General features: G+C 40.6%; 1 protein-coding gene across 2 annotated transcripts in view; it reads right to left on the reverse strand.

Annotated features, from left to right (window-relative positions):
* The window catches only part of foxj3 (forkhead box J3), a 225,488-nt gene that overhangs the window by 21,086 nt on the left and 182,239 nt on the right, over positions 1–22,163 (reverse strand). For both annotated transcript variants that reach the window (XM_060910583.1, XM_060910582.1), the window contains 4 exons: positions 17,248–17,331; positions 11,922–12,023; positions 6,569–6,697; positions 1,736–1,910 (listed from right to left, as the gene is read on the reverse strand). In XM_060910583.1, coding sequence (XP_060766566.1) covers positions 1,736–1,910; positions 6,569–6,697; positions 11,922–12,023; positions 17,248–17,331 — 490 coding nt within the window. The remainder of the gene's footprint in view (positions 1–1,735; positions 1,911–6,568; positions 6,698–11,921; positions 12,024–17,247; positions 17,332–22,163) is intronic.

Genomic DNA, 22,163 nt, shown 5'->3' on the forward strand with positions numbered 1-22,163 from the left:
AAATGTTAAATGTAAACAATTTCTAAAGAGACAGTTTAAGCTTTGGCCATTCATTAAAAAATAAAATAAAATTATTCGCCTCAGGCTCCGTGAACATCGGTGATTATTATACAGACAGGACATTTTTACCATGGAATAAAAACATGTATTCTATTCCTTTCTAGCGGGTTTCATTCATTTGGTTCCACAACATGCAATATCATATCGCTTATCCGACACGTATTATGCCACTCTACCCAATGGAGAACGAGCATGCAATATTATGATCTTGCACGTTGTCAAGACAATACGACATCGGCGCGCAAATATCCAATGAGAAGGTTTTCTGCTGCGCAGAACCATTTCTGTGTTCACCAGGAAAGAGAAAGACGTGCTGAAACTCGTCTTCAACTCATTCAATATCACGCAAGCTGAACGGAATATATCTGATACCACACAAAGCCAGCCAATATTATTTAAATAAGAACCGAGACGAAGTCTCGGTTATTATTCAGATATTCACAGAGCCGGATAACTCTTAGTATAAATACGTTAGTGATCATTTTAAAAACATATTTTTAAAAGTTCATATTTAAAAAAAATTTCAAACTTCAAAAGTGGCATGCAAATGTAATAACGGCGTGCGCAGACTTGTGTCACTTATCTACGCCAAGTCAAATACAATGCTTTGTTTCGAAATCGATAAAATAAATCCCAATTCCACCTGACCTTTGGCAAGTTTTAGATCAAACTTCTGAGCATCTTTAGTGATTTTAGGAACATCATTTTCTTTCATAATATTTGTAACTCTTCCTCACAAGTGACGACATGATTGGCTGCAATTTTACCAAGTCACTCAAGGTGATTATTGAGAAATAGTCAGTTTCTCGACCAATTGACATGCACGATTTCCAATAATCACCTCCGTATTTATCCACACCTTTCCTGAACTCTGACCTTTCCCATGATTCATTGCTGCGTCATAACGGAAGCTGGTATGTTTCTTCCGCTCCACTGGGTTGATGTTTGTAGCTAATGCTAACTGCTAGGTAGGTAAGATTGAAAAAAATGAGAAAAAGATGGTTACACGGGTCCGATTTTCTGCTCTGGGGATAATACGATCAAAGTGCCCCATCTGCCTACCCTCACAGAATGGATAGATGACATGAGGTTGTGGCCCGATGTCGGCTACATTGACATTGTCTATTTTATTTTTAGTTTATTTAATTCTCCTCACGTTGATCGTGAGGAGGCAAGGAACTACAAAAGCATGGAGGCATACAATTATCTACACAGTAGATATCAGGAATCGCATATACAGACTAGCAGCGTATGGTGCTGGACAACACGTTTTGCGAGTCCATTTGTGCTCAAAACAGATTCCATTCAGAAAATCTTTAAGCTTTCGCGAGTTGTTTGTGCACCCAATAACGGCACACACTGAACCAGAAAAAAACAATTTAAAAAGATGTTATCTTCTAACTAAAATATGGTTGCTGTAGCTAGCTCTGCCTGGCTACGTTCAGCTCCCTCAGACTCAGCTGCTTGGATAAACCGGAACTCAAAGATCGGCATCCGGGAGAGGCGGGTGTCATGACGACCCCCACTGTCTCTTGCAGGAAAGCCATGGATACTAACAGTAGATAATGAGTGTGAATAAAATGACTAACTACAGCAAACTCAGCATGTATTAGTAAATAATGCTTGCTTTAAATTAGTCACAGTCCTCAGTTAAATTCTCATGTTGCTTACTCACCCTGTTGGCTGAAGGACTGTTCAAATACAGACTTGTAAAGGCTGCGGAACGAGGCACTGAGATCTTCAAAGTCAGAGAAGAGGAGCTGCTTGTCTCGCTCAGGGATGCTGTACTGGGGCTGGGGAGCCTGCTGCAGGCTTATAGACTGGGACACCGGCTCTGGGTGACTTGTCACCTGGAAGAACAAATGAACCAAATCAGTATCTGTCACAAAGATCAGGAAGCTGGAGCTTGGAGACAACAGTAATGACTTTGAGCACTCGGCGTCAGTCTTCATGAACAGATTGCTCACTGGAGCCAAGGACAAAAAGAAACAGGATGGAGATGTACTGGCCTTCTTACAAACTGTAAAACAAAGCTTATTACTAATTTAAAAAATAGAATAGAGAACATTTCCTTGGGAAAATATCTGACGTGCTTCTGAATTATTCCTAATTCTGTATTCATTAGCCTGGGACACATTGTTTTAAACACAACCATCAGTGAATCATAGTTAGAATAGGTGATCTGCAACCTATTTAAAATTAAGATAAATACCAGGGCTTGGAGCAAACAAGCCATTAGGGAAGAGGGGAGAAGAGAGAGAAAAAAAAAAGAGAATATGTTGAAAAGCTGCTTTGCAAGTTAACTGGAACTAGCAAGGCCAACATAAACTCTTTCCCAGTTTGTTTGTCAGAGTAAACAGTGCTGAGAGAGCAGGATTGAAAGTTTCCAAATATACTATATCAAGGCATCATGATAATGAAAACTTCTATTAACACACAGTTTCATACCATAGCCAGGAACTAATCTCGAGGAATGAGAAAATATGTGAAATAAAAACACAGTATGATCTGTACAACTGTATGTGCAATAAGTGTGACACGCATGCATTTTGGGTGGATGTCCGACAGAAGTATGATTTACCATCATCCAGTCAGGACACAATAAGAACATTAACACTAGCAGGAAATAAAATACTTGACAGTTTCTCTGAAAGTGATTTAAAGCAAGACTGCCTTTCGATTTCATGAAATCGGTGAAATTTAGTTTCCTCTGAAATCTGGTGATTGTGAGATCTGTATTTCTGTAATATCTCAGAAAATATCAGGCTATTCTGTGGATGGGAAGTTATTTAATTTGAGGGGATAACCTAGCAAATAATGTGCGTGAAATCACTTGCTTCGCACAGTTAAGTGGACAGAGGAAGTTCGTGTGTGCATGCGCAGGTTTACCTTTGACCATGCACCGACAGTTACATCATCTCGTCACTAAACGAACAGCTGATCACACTGAGGTGCTCACTGACATTTATTGGTTTGGTCCTGCGTTTCCTTTCCTTCGCAACATGATGTCTTTCCTTCTTGCTTTCCGTTACTGTAGTCGGTCTTTCACGTTTCATTTGCACACTCACGTCCTCCATTTTTTCTCTCCTGTTTCAAATTTGTATCCCACAACGTGCTGCACAAACAGGGAAAGCCCACCACATGATGCATAACGTAGTATCTTGAATTGGGTCATGTTGAAGCGGGGGGGGAAAAAAAGGGGGGGGGGGGGAATTTAGGGCCACATGGTCCTAAATTCATTGTTTGATTAAAAAAAAAACACTAATACAATTGGAAGTCTACTGATTCAAATTCAGTAACTTTCAGTCCACTAAGCAAAAATAATTGGGTGTCAGGGAAGATTCTTTTCATGACCTACACTTGAAAAATCTGAAAGGCAGTCTACCTTTAAATAACATGCTTGTATGGAAATTACATCTTACCTAAACTAGAGCTACCAGAAAAATGCATCTTTCTATTTGGTTAACCCTGCTTCTGACCACTGCGGCTAGGAGCTAACTGGGCAGGGGGTGCGATGAGCTAACTATGACACTGCCCAACCTGTACGACTCGTATTTTGAAGGTGTATGGCTCGGTTCAATCCACCGTGCATGTGTAAAAACATCACAATATGAAACTTCAATGCCTGTGGTTATAATGTAAAAACGCAAACCCTGTAATACAAATTTTTATCATAACACAAAAAGGCACAATGCTAAATCTTCCTTGAAAAAAATGTGCGTTTAAGATTAAATGATTTAAGATAATTTTTTTGGGCATGGATTTCAAACCTGAAATCTCCTCTGAAGCCATTTTAGATTAGTATATGCAGAGTTAGGCTACTCTAATTTAACAGCTAAATTGTTCAGGTAGAATTAGTCAACGTAGCCACATCATGCGCTCTTCACTATTTGATGGCAGATGTCTGTCCTGTCTTGACAAAAACAGCTCCCCAAAATCTCAAAACTTGCTAGCATATCCTTGCCATTTCTGCTGGCTAAACCTGGTTAAAAGGACTGAAGTAGGCAGTACAGGCCACTGGTCAGTGAGAGTCTAGTGCAAATGAAATGGTGCAAAATTTACATGCCACGACCATAAAGCACAGCCAAACAGAATAAAATATTTTATTTTTTTATATACACATACACACATGTATGTATGTATGTATGTATGTATGTATGTATGTATGTACGTACGTACACATATATAAAAACTACAGTGGAGGAAATAATTATTTGATCCCTTGCTGATTTTGTAAGTTTGCCCACTGGCAAAGATATGAACAGTCTATAATTTTAAGGACAGGTTTATTTTAACAGTGAGAGATAGAATATCAAAAAGAAAATCCAGAAAATCACATTTTATAAAATATATAAATTGATTTGCATTTCATTGAGTGAAATAAGTATTTGATCCCCTACCAACCATTAAGAGTTCTGGCTCCCACAGACCAGTTAGACACTCCTAATCAACTCATTACCTACATTAAAGACAGCTGTCTTAAATTGACACCTGTATAAAAGACACCTGTCCACAGAATCAATCAATCAGACTCCAACCTCTACAACATGGGCAAGACCAAAGAGCTGTCTAAGGATGTCAGGGACAAGATTGTAGAGCTGCACAAGGCTGGACTGGGCTACAAAACCATAAGCAAGAAGCTGGGTGAGAAGGAGACAACTGTTGGTGCAATAGTTCGAAAATGGAAGAAATACAAAATGACCATCAATCGACCCCGGTCTGGGGGTCCTCAAGATCTCACCTCATGGGGTATCAAGGATCACGAGAAAGGTGAGAGATCAGCCTAGAACTACACGGGAGGAGCTTGTGAATTATCTTAAGGCAGCTGGGGCCACAGTCACCAAGAAAACCATTGGTAACACATTACGCCGTAATGGATTAAAATCCTGCAGTGCTCGCAAGGTCCCCCTGCTCAAGAAGGCACATGTGCAGGCCTGTCTGAAGTTTGCCAATGAACACCTGAATGATTCTGAGAGTGACTGGGAGAAGGTGCTGTGGTCAGATGAGACCAAAACTGAGCTCTTTGGCATTAACTCAACTCGCCGTGTTTGGAGGAAGAAAAATGCTGTGACCCGAAGAACACCATCCCCACTGTCAAGCATGGTGGTGGAAACATTATGCTTTGGGGGTGTTTCTCTGCTAAGGGCACAGGACTACTTCACCGCATCAACGGAAGAATGGACGCGGCCATGTACCATAAAATCCCGAGCGACAACCTCCTTCTCTCTGTCAGGACACTGAAAATGGGTCGTGGATGGGTCTTCCAGCACGACAATGACCCAAAACATACAGCCAAGGCAACAAAGGAGTGGCTCAAGAAGAAGCACATTAAGGTCATGGAGTGGCCTAGCCAGTCTCCAGACCTTAATCCCATAGAAAACCTATGGAGGGGGCTGAAGCTCCGAGTTGCGAAGTGACAGCCTCAAAACCTTAATGATCTAGAGATGATTTGCAAAGAGGCGTGGACCAAAATTCCTCCTGACATGTGCGCAAACCTGGTCATCAACTACAAGAAACGTCTGACCGCTGTGCTTGCCAACAAGGGTTTTGCCACCAAATACCAAGTCTTGTTTGCTAGAGGGTTCAAATACTTATTTCACTCAAAGAAATGCAAATCAGTTTATATCTTTTATATGAAGTTATTTTCTGGATTTTATTTTTGATGTTTTGTCTCTCACAGTTAAAATAAACCTACCATTAAAATTATAGAATGTTCATTTCTTTGTCAGTGGACAAACTTACAAAATCAGCAAGGGATCAAATAATTATTTCCTCCACTGTATGTACAACAAAATGTAAAATCTCGCTGTATATTCAAACAATAGAAAGTTTTTGCTAAAATGCTTTCCCCAAACCTCTATACAGCAAACAGACACTTGTTAGGTTCATGTAAAAACAGACACTTGTAAGTGGATTATGTCCTACCAGACCCTTGATTTAGAATCAACAAACATTCAATGAAAACAGAGCAATGGAGAGAGAAAGCAAGACTTCGAAAAAGTGTAAAAGAATGGGAAAGCAAAACAGGGAGAGTGAGTGAACAGTGTTTGGCATGTTGTAGTGAATTCAGCAGTGTCTGTAGTGGATCAATACCGAGAGCCTGACGTGAGGAGCACAGGGGCTTCAAGAGGACTGCAACAAAGGAGGGGTGTTTCTGGTGGGAGGACTAAAGAGGCAGTGTTTCTCTTTAGCTGGATTCCAGCAGTATGCAGGCTTCCTTTCATTCCCTTAACCCCCGACTCAGTGTGCTTCCATGCATGGACTTCAGCACTCACTACACTCATGTTGTGTGTATTCCGGGAACTCGGTGGAGGGTTTCTACTCACTGACTAAAGAAATCTGCCCTCCTCTGCTACTGCTTGACTACAGTTTTTTTTTCCTCCTTAGCTGCTGATGTATTCTGATATCCCATTGCTAGAAGATGGTAAAAATTCCCCTCCAAGTAAGCGTGCAAGGGGGAACAGGAGTTCAGTGGTGTAGCGGTGGAGGGAATACAGCCTAGCCTTACCGGGGTGTAGCTGTGAACACTGCCCACACTGTTCAGATTGACCGAGGCCAGGCTCTGGTCAGACAAGCTGTTGTTAAGGCTGCTTCTAGGGCTATCACTCCCGTCTTGGTCAGGGTTGTATAACGCCACCTGAAAAAGAAGGGGACATCATAATAATAAATAATAATAATAATAATAATAATAAGCCACCAGGCACCAACATGGCCTAGGCATGTGACAAATTCCAAAGGCAGAGTGTAACAAAAGGAGAAAAATAAACAGAAATTGATGGTTTCTGAGGTCCATAGCATGTAAGCCTCTTGGCTTGTTCCAACACTCCAGCCTGTTATGGCCCTTTTCCACTGCATGGTAGTGGCTCACCTCTCCTCGCTTTTGGGATCAGTAGTTCATTTTTCACTATAGCTGGTCATCATAGCGACACTGCATGAAACTGCCATGATGTCATCTTTAGTACGACACACACAGGAACACTGAATCTTTATTGTTATTAATATTCTCATTTTTGTGCATGGGAAACTTACGTCAAGCCGAAGCTGCCACAATTTGTCTCATTTTCATGCATTTTGTTTAAAAAAAAAAAAAAAAAAAAAGGTGGTACAAAAAAAAAAAACCCACAGCATCCAAACTGTCAGGATGTAATGGTAATGACAAAAAGTGCCATCGGTTTGGAAGTGGCAAAAAAAAAAAAAGCAATGCTGTATTTGCTAAAATGGTGTAATGGTGAAGGCACAGGGCTTTTGATTGGAGAACGTGGGTGTCTCCATTCAACATATTTTATTTGGGGAAAGTTTTGCTGCCGGTAACTCATTTAAAACTAGCCAGCCTGGACTGATATTTTGCTGAACACTCTATGGGTAAAAATGTGACAAATTGTGGCAACTTCAGATCGACAACACCATGTGTATACGCAAACATGCATGCAAGCGGTAAAAATACACAAAAGTCAATTATAATAAAGAAATATAATGCTAAATGGAGGGTTTGTTCAGGATGTCCCGTCTTGCACAGTGATGACACAGCGATATGATTCTCTCTGACCAATCACTTGTCCACAGTGTTCTCACATCACCTTTTGGTATTGCCTCAGCTTGCTTGGAACCTCAACGGAGGCAATACCAAAAAAGGCGAGCAAATTTGATTCAAGTCAAGCTGGTACCATGCAGTGGAAAAGGTACATTACATCAGGACTATGGGGCCTGCCTGAGTAAAGAATGTTGGCGTGAACAGGAACTCAAGTCTGTGAGAGTTGTGTTGCCTTGCGGCGGGTCTCATTTTCAAGGCTAATGACCAGGCGAAGACTCGTCCCAGACACTGAAGTAAAGATCACAGAACTATCTGTCAGAAGCATCGGTTTGGCCAATCTATATTGGTCTGGGGCAGCTCACAAAAGATCCTTGGCATTACAGTGTAAACACAGTGTATGGAGTTCATACTTCTGATGGTAATCTCTTGAAAAGCTTTAATCCAACCATGTTCGTTTTGGGGGGGGGGGGGGGGGGGGAGAACAAGGGAGAGTAAATAAGGCAGTGGAGAAATGAAATGTAAATGAACATAATGAGATCCTGAGAGAAAAACTCAGGATCAAGCTTCGTGTGTTAGAAAAAAAAATGAATGGAATTGAACCAATACCGTTGTATCTCATGAAAAACCCAATCTGATACTCAAACCACTCAGCAAAGCTCAGACATCTTTACAGCAAACAAAAACTAGGCACTGTGTACTACACAAGTATACTCTTTTTGGGTCACTGGCAGTGTCACAAAATAGCAAAATCAGTTTGCAACCACTGTACCAGCTAGAGCACAGCTGTTTTCTGTTAGGTTTCTTTAAGCATCAGGAACATGGCAACAGCCAGGCTTTTAAGTTTCTTGGCTCGATCAGAAAGACAGAGAGAGAAAAAAAAAATCACTTCATAGTCTCTTACAGACTCTTCATTCAGCCAGAATGAAGCTTTAAAAGAAAAAGATAATAGATCCAGTCTGCATCATATGAAGGGGAGGATTTAATGGCCTTATTTGCATACAATAACCTTCTTCCAAATGTGTGTGGGCCAGGCTCCAGCGTTCGTAAAAACTAATCCACAGAGCCTGATATGGACATGCCGAAACAGTCCTAATTACAATCAAATCCAGCACACTACACAAACAAACGCTATGTGTAATTAAGTCATAAAGTAAGCTTTTAGCCAGAAACCCTTACCACAGGCACTTTTTACTCGTTATAAAGCGTCAGTTTTCAAAAAGCTCATATTGTGGTTTGCTAAAGAGTGCAAAAAGTAGATACCTACACTGCAACAGGACACGGCAAGCACTCAGTCAGAAAAGCAGCATGGGGTGAAACTGAGGGGTGGGGGTGGATCCACTACAAATATGGAGTGTTTGCCAGTGGAAAGGGAGTGTTGGGCCTATATTTAGCCATGAATTAAAGTAAAAGCTCAATGGTGTCTTTTACATGGAAGACTAATCTGCAGCATGAGAGATTATGAAAGCAAAGAGAAATCCACTCAGGTGTCTTAAACAATGCAGCACACCAGAGAAGATTCTCTCAGTCTGGGATATAAATACAGTGGTGAAAGAAGAGTGTGGAGACAGCAGCTTTTTCAGTTTCAATTCAATGGTACGCATTCTTTTTCTGTTGGCAGAAAATAGTTTTTCGTTCATCTGGTCTTTGTCGAATAATTATTACTAGCCTTTTCAGTACCAAAATGAGGAACAGGGCAAAAGACCTGATGAGCTAAATAGCAGATCTTGGGCTGGGTGGGAGTTTGTGCTGAGTGACATACAACTGGAACGAGTTGTGCTTTTGACGGCCTGCACTGACAGGTGGGAAAACGAGAGAAAGAGGGAATTCCTGTGGCTTGGCACAAAGCAGTGAGAGAGGTGTGGCCTGCTCTGTTTACAGGCCTCTCGCTGAGAAATAACCTCTCAAAGGAGCCCCAGCTCCTAGATGTACTGTTTTTCCACTTTGTGTCCTACTCAGATTTGTTTTTGCGTGAAGCAGGAGGAGGAAAGCAGCAAGAACAACAAAACACATTCATTAGCTACTGGGGTTCACCAGTGGGGTTTAACACATGAACAAGACAGATATGCTGAAATAAACAGCTTAAACGTAACCTGTGATCTTTTAGTCAAATGCCACAAGAAAAAAATTAAAAGGGGGAAAAATCAGGAGGTCTAAACCTTTAAGCTCAAGTAAGAAATGATGAGAGAAATGGAAGAATGCATGCATGAGTGCGCCATCTTTTAGACAGATCAATCAGCAAACAATCACTCTTTCTTTACACAGTAATTTTTTTTTTTTGGGGGGGGGGGGGGGGGTGTTCAGGGACAAATATACCTCAGACAAATACTGTTAACCCAAGTTTATGAAGTCCTCTGTTAAAAAGCAACAATTTTACATCAGTCACCATCTCCAACCTACAAACATCTCTTGGTGTTCATGCCCAAAATAAAAAGTTTCTATCATCTTGTTGGTTTAATTAAAGGAAATTACACCAAGGTGCTGCTGAATTCTTTACTGTGATAGGTCAGAAAGTGTTGATTTTCTACAACAGCATCTCTGACAATATTGCTGGTTGTAATTCAAATCACAGGGCTATTTTAATGCACTCATTCTAACATGTTATTGTTTCTATAGCAACAGTTTATTCTCAGATTTGTATGGTAGATATGGATGAGCTACATAATTTTAGCCTAATAATAACAACAACAACAACAACGAGGTAATGTACCAAGAGCACAGTGGTATCCATTTCCACACCTGAGGCCTTGGGACAAAGGTCAAAGTCACAAAACTGAGAGAAATGAGGCCATTTGCCTAGAATCTGATGACAAAGGGAAAAGGATATAATACTTCCATGGTAAATAATATTAACCAAGTTCCTATCTTTCACCAATTTCTTGATGCAGGCCAGCGAAAAATATGCAGATCATTGATCTGACCTGTCAAGGTCACTCCAGGGCAAAACCAACATTCCTAAATGAAAGCCCATATACGACTTCCTATTCATGGTTAATAGTAACTAGGGCCTTATCTTGGTCCATTTTTGAGACATAGGCCATTGAAAATATGTGACCTAATATTGACCTAGGTCAAAAGGTTAAAACTATAAATATTCATTAAAACATTTTTCTATGGCAAAGGAGCAAGGCTAGCTCAAAGACCATGAAAAATAGACAAAACTCTGACTTGCTATAGTCTCACTCACCTAATTGATAAGTTCAAGTTACTCCGTGAAAATAGGTCAAATTGCTTAACCGATGTGAACTATTTTGAAGCCCCCCCTCCCCCCAATAGGTTCTCCATACCCCATTTGGTAAAAATTCATGGAAGGAAGGAAAAAAAAAGGGACAAGTAGTGATTTAATGCATAAGTGACTTTTGACCCAATTCTGGCAAAGGGTCAAGGTCAGAGGTCAAATGAGTGCAAAAAAAAAAAAACCACCCCACACATTAAGGTATAAGGGCCATGGAAGATGGCATTAAAGAATTTTGTCTAGCTTGTCCTGGTACCGTACCAGGTGGTGCCATTCATAGCCATTCCTGAAAAATTTATGTTGTCATAAAGTGACATGTATGATATAGCGATCACAGATGGTCACTACCTATATGCACACCAAGTTTCATCCAGTTATCTTGAAAACTGAGCGAGAAATGACCCTTGTCTAACTATTACTACAACGTGTACACTAAACCTACGCAATTTCAAAATCCCATTTCTACTTCAGCTAATAAGAAGGGAAAAAAACAAGTAAATCAATGATATGGTGACTTTTCTGTAAGGAGGTGTTTACGGAAGGAGCTCTCTGCCATGGGAAAACATTTATGATGGAGGATGCTGCGTTTTGTGGGTCCTTAACATAAAATGCATTTTTTAAATTAACTTCAAGAAAAAGTGAGGAAATTATGTTTGTCGCTGTTATAACAAAAATAACAACTAGAACTAAGCTTTTAGGCAGACATCCTACAACATTAAATGTTGTACACTTTTTTCCTATACAGCTATAAAATTAAATGTGTTATTGTTTTAATAAATAAAACATTGTAATTGATGGCAAATTCTTGTGGTATAATAGGAAGTAACTGTAACTCTGCTTCACATCCAACCTGTCAATTACCATTTTCCGATAACAGCATGTGTGTTGTGCTCCCTATACCTTTGAGAGAAATCTTGCAGTCAATAAAAAAAAGATTAGACAGCAACAAAAAAGTGCTTAACCTTGGAGTACAGTTACAGAAACTGTGCGCACGCAAGCTAAATAGAGGAGAGAATATATTCATAAAAAAGATGAGTTTCTGTGGCTGCCTAACAGAGATCAGTGGGCACACACTGCTTGGACTGCACCAGTGGCTACCTTGTTAGTCACAGTGTTGATTGCCAATGTTGGAGAGGCACTTCCAGAGATGATGCAGTCCATTCCCAGGGAATCAGACTCCAGACTGTAGGGTGTGGAAGCCTGTAGAGAAAACAAAAAAGTTACCTTTAAAACTAAAAAGTGCTTCAGCTCTTTTCAGAGTTAAGACTGAGAAGACCAATTTAACATCATCTGGGTGAATTAAAGTCAAGGCAAGAGCACGTGTGCTGACAGATACATAAAAGTGGTGTGCTCTTATGAATAACAAGAGAGCAACACCTTTATTTAGGCCAAAATTGGAATAATTTTCAGAAAAGATGAATAAGTGCGCTTCATAGTCTGCTTCTGCTGAAGATAACTCCAGCGTCTCCCAAACTGCTTACTATAAGAGGATTGCCTGGCAACAATGAGATTTTTAATTCATGATAAACATGAGGGTTCACCAAGTCAAAATTTTTAACATAAGTGCGTATACATGAATGTACAGAGTCAGACACATGCAAACACACTCTCAAACACATGCAAGTACCCATGCAGGCACACACACACTAGTTTCCTTCCCCAAGATTGAGAGAGGGACTGTTGACAGGCTTTTTTGATTTTGTGTGTGTGTGGGTGGTGGGGGGTGTCTACAGCAAGTACTCACTCACTGCTTTACAGTGAGTGTTGCTCACAATTAGAGGCAACAATCTCTGGAAATGCTGTGCTAACTGGCATTCCGTCTATTTATAAAAAAATAAATAAATAAATAAAACAAAAAAAAAAACAAAAACCAACCCCCCCACACAAACGCCACACTGGGGAAGATAATGGACACAATGGTTGCGTGAGATATTTATTAATAAGATGGACCTCCAATTACAGGATAAGCCAAAGCCACCACAGTAAGTGTATAACAGCCTAAACCACATGCCTTTAATAGGCAAGCCTTTCATTTGATACCACTTGCATGTATGCTATATACAGTGTCTTGCAAAAGTATTCATCCCCCTTGATGTTTGGCCTGTTTTGGTGCATTACAAGATGGAATTAAAATTGACGTTTGGGGAGTTAGCGCCATTTGATTTACACATGCCTACCACTTTAAAGGTGAAAATTGTTGTTTTATTGTGACACAAACAATAATTAAGATGAATTTAAAAAAAAAAAAAAAAAAGAAAGAAATCTAGAGTGTGCATAGGTATTCACCCCCTTTCATACGAAACCCCTAAATAAGAGCTGGTCCAACCAGTTCACTTAAGTCACATAATTAGTTAAGATCCACCTGTGTGCAATCAAAGTGTCACATGATGTCTGTAGAAAATCAACCTGTTCTGGAAGGACCCCGACTCTGCAACACGACCAAGCAAGCAACATGAAAACAAAGGAGCACTCCAAGCAGGTCAGAGACAAACTTGTGAAGTATGGATCAGGGTTGGGTCATTAAAAAAAAAAAAAATATCCCAAACTTTGAATATCCCAGGGAGCACCATTAAATCCATGATAGCAAAATGGAAAGAATATGGCACCACTACAAACCTGACAAGACCAAAACTCACAGACCAGGTAAGGAGGGCATTAATCAGAGACGCAACAAAGACACCAAAGAGAACACTGAAGGAGCTGCAAAGATCCACAGCGGAGATGGGAGTATCTGTCCATAGGACCACTTTAAGCTGTACACTCAGCAGAGCAGGCTTTATGGAAGTGGCCAGAAAAAAGCCATTGCTTAAGAAAACACATTTGGAGTTTGCCCAACGCCATGTGGCAGACTCCCCAAACACATGGAAGCTTCTCTGGTCAAATGAGACTAAAATTGGTCTTTTTGGCTATCATGGGATAATGCCATGTGTGGTACAAGCCCAACACCCTGATGGTGGTGGCATCCATCATGCTGTGGGTATATTTTTCATCTGCAGGGACAGGAAAGCTGGTCAGGACTGAAGGAAAGATAGATGGCACTAAATGCAGGGCAATTCTGGAGGAAAACCTGTTTGAGTCGGCCAGAGGTTTGAGACTGGGACGAAGGTTCACATTCCAGCAGGACAATGACCCTAAACATACTGCTAAAGCTACACTGGAGTGGTTTAAAGGGAAACATTTAAATGTCTTAGAATGGCCTAATTCAGGGGTTTTCAAAGTGTGGGAGAGTCAGCCCCCCCTCAGAGAGCAAATAAACAACCGCGCCCCCCCTCAGAATTTTTGTTGTTGCTATACTTAATGTTCCATTAGTATTTTTTAAAAAATGGTTGTACACATTTTTTTTTCTTTTACACATTTTAAACATCTGTGCTTTTTAAAACATCTTTTTTTTTTAAACAAACATCTGTGCTTTTCTTTTTAAAACATCTTGTTTTACACATTTTAAACATCTCATAGCATCATTAGCTAGCACCTCTTGGCAGACAACACACTGTGGCAGTGGAGCATCTTCAGATCCAGTCCATGAAAATCCAAACTTTAAATAATCGTGGTCATACTTCCTTCTTTTTTCAGTCCCCCCCAGGATTCCGCAGGGCTTTTTTGTGATTGTTGCGGGCTAAAATTTCTGATGTTGCGGGGGGTTTCCAAAAAATTGCAATGAAGGTTGCAGTGTTTTTTAGGTTTTTGTTGCGATTACATTGCGGGAGGAAGTGAAAATTGCGAGAAACTGTTGCGATTTTCTCTTTTTGTGATTAAAATTGAGTGATATGTTATCTTAAATATTAAGTTATTACTGAAAAACTATTGATTAAAAAAAACAGACACTGAGAAATGGTCCTATAAACAACTTTACCACTATAAAAGATTACCAGGACTACAAAAATGCAGAAAAATAGGCTTTACTTATCCAAATGCACCTGTTGGTTCAAAAGTTAAAGTGCAGAGAACCTCACAGCACAGCATGAAGCTACCTTAAAATATAATATAAATGCCTCAGCTTTCATGTAAGAAAAAAAAACTATTAATACTAGTACTGTGTGCAGGCAGTCTCTCCTGAAGACTAAATTAAACAATTATAAACTAATAAAATAAATGGCTCAGGCTTCATAGAAGAAAAAAAAACAATTTGAACAGAATCTCACTGTATGATGCTGAAGCTGCCTAAACAATGGAAAATAAAATACCATTTTGGCAAAAATGTTGGCATCCATTAATTTCTTGTATTAAGTAAAAAAAATAAAAAATAAAGTGCATACAGTCCTTCACTGTAAACATAACACACTTTCAGTAACTGAATTTAAGCCTATATAAACACTGACCCGCACATGCAGTGTTGCCAGATACTGCTGACGTTTTCCAGCCCAAAATATGTTCAAAATCCGCCAAAATGCACTTAAAACCGCCCAATCTGGCAACACTGCACGCATGCTGCTTCTCTTGAACGTATACACGGAAGTAAGGCGGAAGGTAGTTTGTCGACGTCACCTCAAGACGACGCCAACGATTGGTCAAATTTCCGGGAAGGTTACGGTGATTGGACATAATTGCAACACTGCCCTGAATTCGCGGGGATTGACTGAATCGCAACATGGTGAAATCCTGGAGGGTCTGGTTTTTTGCTTGGCCCAGACTGTCTCCTCACTCACTGTAGCTTTAGGTACTAAAAATCGATCCATTTCGTCTCTGGCAAAGGCTAGCTGAAGTTCGCTAAATGTCCGCAATAGTAACTTATTCTGGCTTATGTTTCCTCACGTTGCGCCCCCCCCTGAAGAACTCTGGCGCCCCCCAGGGGAGGTGCGCCCCACACTTTGAAAAGCCCTGGCCTAATCAAAGCCCAGACCTCAATCCAATTGAGAATCTGTGGCATAACTTAAAGATTGCTGTACACCAACGCAACCCATCTAATTTGAGAATTGGTGCAGTTTTGCCTTGGGGAATGGGCAAAAATCCCAGTGGCTAAATGTGCTAAGTTAATAGAGACTTACCCCAAGAGACTTGCAGCTGTAATTGCAGCAAAAGGTGGCTCTACAAAGTATTGACTTTGAGGGGGGTGAATACCTATGCACACTCCAGATTTCTGTCCCCCCCCCCCATCTTATTGTTTGTCACAATAAATAAATAAAAATTTAAATTTACCTTTAAAGTGGTAGGCATGTTGTGTAAATCAAATGGTGCTAAGCCCAAAAATCCACTTTAATTCCAGCTTGTAATGCAACAAAACAGGACAAACACCAAGGGGGATGAATACTTTTGCAAGACACTGCAGAAATAATTGTAGATATGGCTCTGAATGATGTGTCGAATTCCCTTAGACTTGGTGTCCAGCTAGTATGCTAATGTTGGGCAGGTTTTCTTCACCAGCCCTGTAATTTAACCCAAAACTAAACAGTATTTTCTCCTCATCTCAATAGCTAAATATTAACCCAGATAACTGAATAATCTTCAAGACTACATAAAACAAGATCAACTGTGAGCTACTGCTCACTTACGTATACCCCCACACTTGCTTATATCAGAATGCAAGCAGTTGAAGGAATAGGACACTTATTATGAATGTTGACTTCAACAAATAATTAAAGTAAAGAGCAGTGTCCTCCCCAGGGATTTCAAATAGCATCCCGGTCATTTTGAAATAGCATTTTGCTTCTTGAAATAGCGTCAAAATCCATGCTATATGTTTTGTAAATACATTCAGTCGGTAAACAGGAAGTTGATGTTCGACAGACCTGAAAACCATAGACACAGTATAGAACCCCAAGCTGAAGCTTGGTACCAAGTGGCTATAATTTTGTGGTTGCTGAGAAAAAGGGTGTTTCGGATGGACTGAAATACGGACAGACAGAGGTAAGCCAGTATATAATAATGCTCTTGATAACCAACACAATCGAACAAGCCTGCTGATTTAAAGAGTAATACACAGTTTCTGTTGCAGAGTTGTACACTTTATATTAAAAAAAAAAAAGGGGGGGGAGAAAAAAAATGAAGACTATATACTGAAATGGAGTTAACAGAATTCAGATACAGAGAAATAATTAATAACATGAAGCACAGCTGTTGCAGAAAGTCGGCTAGGTGAGATTTAGTTGTGACTACACTGGAAGAAACCTGGGACTAAAAAGTTACAGCAATTTAAACATGAAAGTAACTTAGAATAGTCATGAACACAAAACACTACCTTAATTAATTATAAACAATATTTCTGCTGGTTCGTAGACTCGGACTCCGACATTCAGACACAGTTTACACCTTTGTGCTATTCTGGATACTTGCAAGTTGCTTCCCCCCATGTAACTGCATTCATTAGTGTGGCTTATCATGTAGGAGAAGGTTTTACTGATTAATAAATCATAATCCAGGCAACCATTACATTCATGGTATTCTCTGTCTGTGTCTCTCTCTCTCACACACACACACACTCACGCACCCGTTCCCCAGACCGTGGCCTCTTCTTGGGCCGGGTGGGTAACGTGTCCTCCTTTGGATTTGTATCGATCGCCCAGTACGAACCCTATAAACAAAAACAAGAATTTCAGTATTAGCCTCAAACCGTGACAGAGTACAGCAAGTGCATTCTGAAACAGTTCCCTTACTCCAAGCTTTCAGAACTTTTATACAAACAGCTAAAAAAAAAAATTTCACAGAAAAGTTTTTTTTTTTAATATAGAGCAAGATGACAGATTTAACAGTCTCTCTCTCACACACACACACTTCAAGAATTCAGTTATTGGATTGTTTTCCACACAAGTGCTGTCCATCATGTAAAGTTTTTCAGCTCATCAAAATTTTAGTAAGCTCATTTGTAAGCCAATCATGTCAGGCAGACATTTATGGAGCTGTATGTCTGGAACGTGGTGCACACGCTCTCTCTCCATCTTCACTCTTGCCCTCTTTCTCCTGATCTTCTCTTGAGCTTTAGTGAGACAGGTAAAATGCTAAGGCCCATCTGAACCCCCACTCCTCAGCCTCTGCTTTATTGATTGCTCCAACTCAGGACCAGACACAGAGATGTTGGGTTTCTGGTCAGGTCTGCTCCCAGATAATCAGGAAGAGAATAGCACACCTCGGTTTGGGGTTGCATGCATCCAAACACCCAAGACCCTGGCTGAATAATTTATCTTTGCACTCTTGCTATTTAATTTATTTTTCAATAGTGCTGCTCATCCGCAAAAGCTAAAGGCATAGACAGCTCAAAAATCTGGTCAAAAAGAAACAGCTAACCCTGAGGCTTGGGTTTTGTTTTTAAATATTTCATATTACATGTGACCTCAACTGTTGGGAGACGGCAAGATCGGGACCTTTAAAATTACTTATGGGCAACTTTATTAGCAGGAAGAAGCTTGAACGTAATTTTAGGATTTAAGAATTCATAGTTACAATATCTACAGCACTTCATATGTTAATCCCAACCAATGAACAAACATCTATTTAGGACTGCACAATATGACAATACACCCTGCCTGGCCAAAAAAAGTTGCTACTTGGATTGAAATAAGCAAATACTTAAGAGCCTTTGATTGGATAATTACTGCAGTAATTTAATGCATTTCAGCTAGCAACAACTCTTAAGCCAAACTGATGCAGTAAGTAGCTTCTCATTTCTTAAACACGCATGTCGGAAGAGGTATCCCGTGGTCATGGAAAGATGTTACTGTGTTTCAGAAAGGTCAAATTATTGGCCTGCATCAAGCAACGAAAACAACTTAAGCTGAAATGACTGGAATTGGGTTAAGAACTGTCCAATACATTATTAAAACCTGGAAGGATAGTGGTGAACAACTCATCAACTTAGCAGAAGAAATGTGGTCAGAAGTTTTAAAAATATATAAATAAATAATAAAAGACCCAGAACGTCAAGGACGTCGTAGCTCATCTGGCCTGCCATCAAAACAAGCAAGACTACCAAAACATCAAACAGAACTGAAATGTGACAAATGTGAGAGAAGACCAACCGCCACCACAAATTGTTTACAACAGGAAAATAAACAAAAGGACTAAATTTTGTTCCCCAAGGGAAGACCTACCCAAAACATCGATCAGAACTGAATTTGCATGATAAATGAGCGAGGAAATACAATTCTAGTCAGAAGAAAATTTGTTAAATTGACCCAATTGCTCATTTGTTCGCAAAGAACTGACAATACAATCACCAGGTGTCGTGCAGAATGACTAGTTCTTTCAAACCAAACAATCAGAACTGAAATCCACTGAGAATAGAGAGGGGAGATACGTTTTAACTGAGGTGGGGTTTACATTAGACCGTATCAGCGGATCATCAGATTAACGTTTTTAAAAGGATTAGCGTGCACACAGCAACGCCAATACACGATTCGCGTGCACACAGCAACGCCAATACACGGATACGCTCGGCTCCGCAGGCATCCTGCGCTCCAAATCACTCCGCCCTGAACAGCGAGTGCCCTCTGGAGGGTGCGCACTCCGGCCCTGCGCAGCTCACAGAGCGCGCGAGTGAAGCGCACAAGCAGTGATTCGGGACTGAGCCGCTGTGTGTGTGATCTCAGTACATATCGGGCATGCGCGTCACTTACCACTTGCAAGTGGAAGGATGGCAAGCCTAAAGACAATCATAACTACACAATGGGCAGTATTTGCATCAGTATTTGCAGTATTTTCATACTTTTATACTCTTTAATGAAAGGTGATACAAGGCAGAAGTCCGCGCCGTTTTTCAGCAGTCGCATCACATGACCAACGCCAGCGAATCAGGAAGGTGGATGTCACAGTGACGTTGTCCAATGACGATGCCAGCTAGAGCTCAGCACAGCGTATCCGCGTATTCTCAATGTTTACACAGCACCGGACCAGACACGATCTGGATTGAATACGTGGACCCTGGCGGATTCCCGTTTCCCGGCGTTTTAATGTAAACGGACAGTGCATCCGCGAAGAAAACGAGACAGATACGGTCTAATGTAAACTTGGCCTGAAAGAGTTGTAAAATTGTAAAACCAAACAAACGACCTCCTCATGGGAAGATCTACCCAAAACAGGAATCGGATGACAGGAGATACAATTGTAGTGAGAAGCCTGGAAAATTTGTTAATTTGGCCTAATTACAAACTTGTTAGCAAAAATCTGACAAAGCAATGATCAAGTTGTGTGTGGAGTGATGAGTTCTTTCAAACAAAATCGTAATGGAAATCCGTGGAGAACTGACAGTGGAGATAGGATTTAACTGAACTGTGGATGACGGACGGACGCCACGCCATGGCAATAACTTATATCAAACAGTAGAACTCAGGACCATCTTTAATAGTGAAACGAAGATTATTTCCCCCACACAATGTGATAAACTCACAGGATTAGGACTAAACAGCTGCGTGGCCATAAGAAAACCACTGGTTAGCGAGACTAATCAGGAGAAAAGATCTCAATTTGTTTGGGAGCAAAAAGATTGGACTCGGGAGCAATGGAAAAAGGTCACGTAGTCTGAGGAGTCCAGATTTACCCTACACCTGAGTGATGTCAGGGTAAGAAGGGAAGCACATAATGCGATATATCCATCATGCATAGTGGCCACTGTACAAGCCTCTGGAGGCAACGTTGTGTGTTAAGGTAACATTGGCACAGACCTGGTAATTAGCTGCGGTTTAGAGGTCGAATTCCCCTCAAAGCCAAATTACAGGTAAACACGTTGCTTATTAAGGACTTAATGTTATCATTAAGACCAGGATGCATGTGTGAAATAAGGGCTCTCATTATTAGCATTATTCTAGGTCAAAACACTTTGTTTTGGTTGATTTTTTTTTTTTTAAATGCTGAATGGCTAATGCTAACAATTTTACCACTGTTCTTATCAAAAACCTTATCAAAATATGCACTTGCAACTCTTCTGATTTAACATTTTCAGATCACTTTCCTGATTGATTTTATTTATTTAAAAATGTTAATTTATTCTTTGCATTTACAGAAAATGTGAGCGATAAGTATCAGTATCTGGTTATGAAGTAACCCGTGTCAGGATATTAGATTTTGGGTCATATCACACAGCCCTAGTGTGTATAGTTCCAATAAAGCTCCAAGTATTTATGCCGTGTCCTACAGAGAAACCTGCAAATGTCATTGTGGTTTAATCCCATTAAAAGTATTCTTTGTTTCCAACACCTCTTGTTACCCATTTTTTTAAGGTACGATGACAGCTCGAGAACAATCCCTTGAATCACAGGTAATAGATGCTCAGAACCCACTTGGCCTTGAAATGTCCTTCACTCACGATCAGCAGATCACTGTAAATGGTTCAGTGAGAACCTAGGCTGTTCTAAAACACCTATTCAAAAAGCAAACTAAACATTTAGGCAACCAAATGTGTAAAAATGTACAGCTAAATTCTGATTAGTCAGCCAAGGGCCTTCTAATGCATTCATGAAACATTTAGCAGACTAATTTCCAACAAGGTGTTCTTAATGAAAATGCCATTAAACAACTGTGACGCATGAAGAAAATACCTGCAAAGTACTGGGCAATACCAGTGCACCAGTCACAAACCGGTTTAGTGCACAACAAACCTATAACAATCCTCAAAAAAATAAGGGAAAAATAATCCAGTAAAACAATCCTCAAAAAGCCTTGCCAACAACAAACAGGAAGTTCGGTACAATTAAGATGTTTAAATGATCAAAACGCCTTAGCATCAATTCACTGATACTGAGACACAGTCAGTGCGTTTACATGCACATAGAGAGAATCGAATTTCTGCCGTTGCTCGACTGAAATCGAAGTTCAAAATGCCATGTGTACACCTTAATTCGGCTGAAATTGAACCGAACTACGTGACCTAGATTATGCGATTTCTGCCGAGCTACTTAGCGCATGTAAACCCTATTGAGCTACGTATTCGAGCTACTTACTTCAGCACTGCCCCTTCCGGAAGTGACGAGTGACGAGACCACAAGCGGGAAACACAACAGCCTCGGTCGGCATGACAACGGCATGAATCTTTTCTTTTTGTGGCATTGTTTGCACTGTTAAAATTTAGCTCACTTACTGTATCACCGGGGCGGCACGGTGGTGTAGTGGTTAGCGCTGTCGCCTCACAGCAAGAAGGTCCTGGGTTCGAGCCCCGGGGCCGGCGAGGGCCTTTCTGTGCGGAGTTTGCATGTTCTCCCCGTGTCCGCGTGGGTTTCCTCCGGGTGCTCCGGTTTCCCCCACAGTCCAAAGACATGCAGGTTAGGTTAACTGGTGACCCTAAATTGACTGTAGGTGTGAATGTGAGTGTGAATGGTTGTCTGTGTCTATGTGTCAGCCCTGTGATGACCTGGCGACTTGTCCAGGGTGTACCCCGCCTTTCGCCCATAGTCAGCTGGGATAGGCTCCAGCTTGCCT

The sequence above is a fragment of the Neoarius graeffei genome, chromosome 26 (assembly GCF_027579695.1).
Source record: "Neoarius graeffei isolate fNeoGra1 chromosome 26, fNeoGra1.pri, whole genome shotgun sequence".
Lineage (NCBI taxonomy): Eukaryota > Metazoa > Chordata > Actinopteri > Siluriformes > Ariidae > Neoarius > Neoarius graeffei.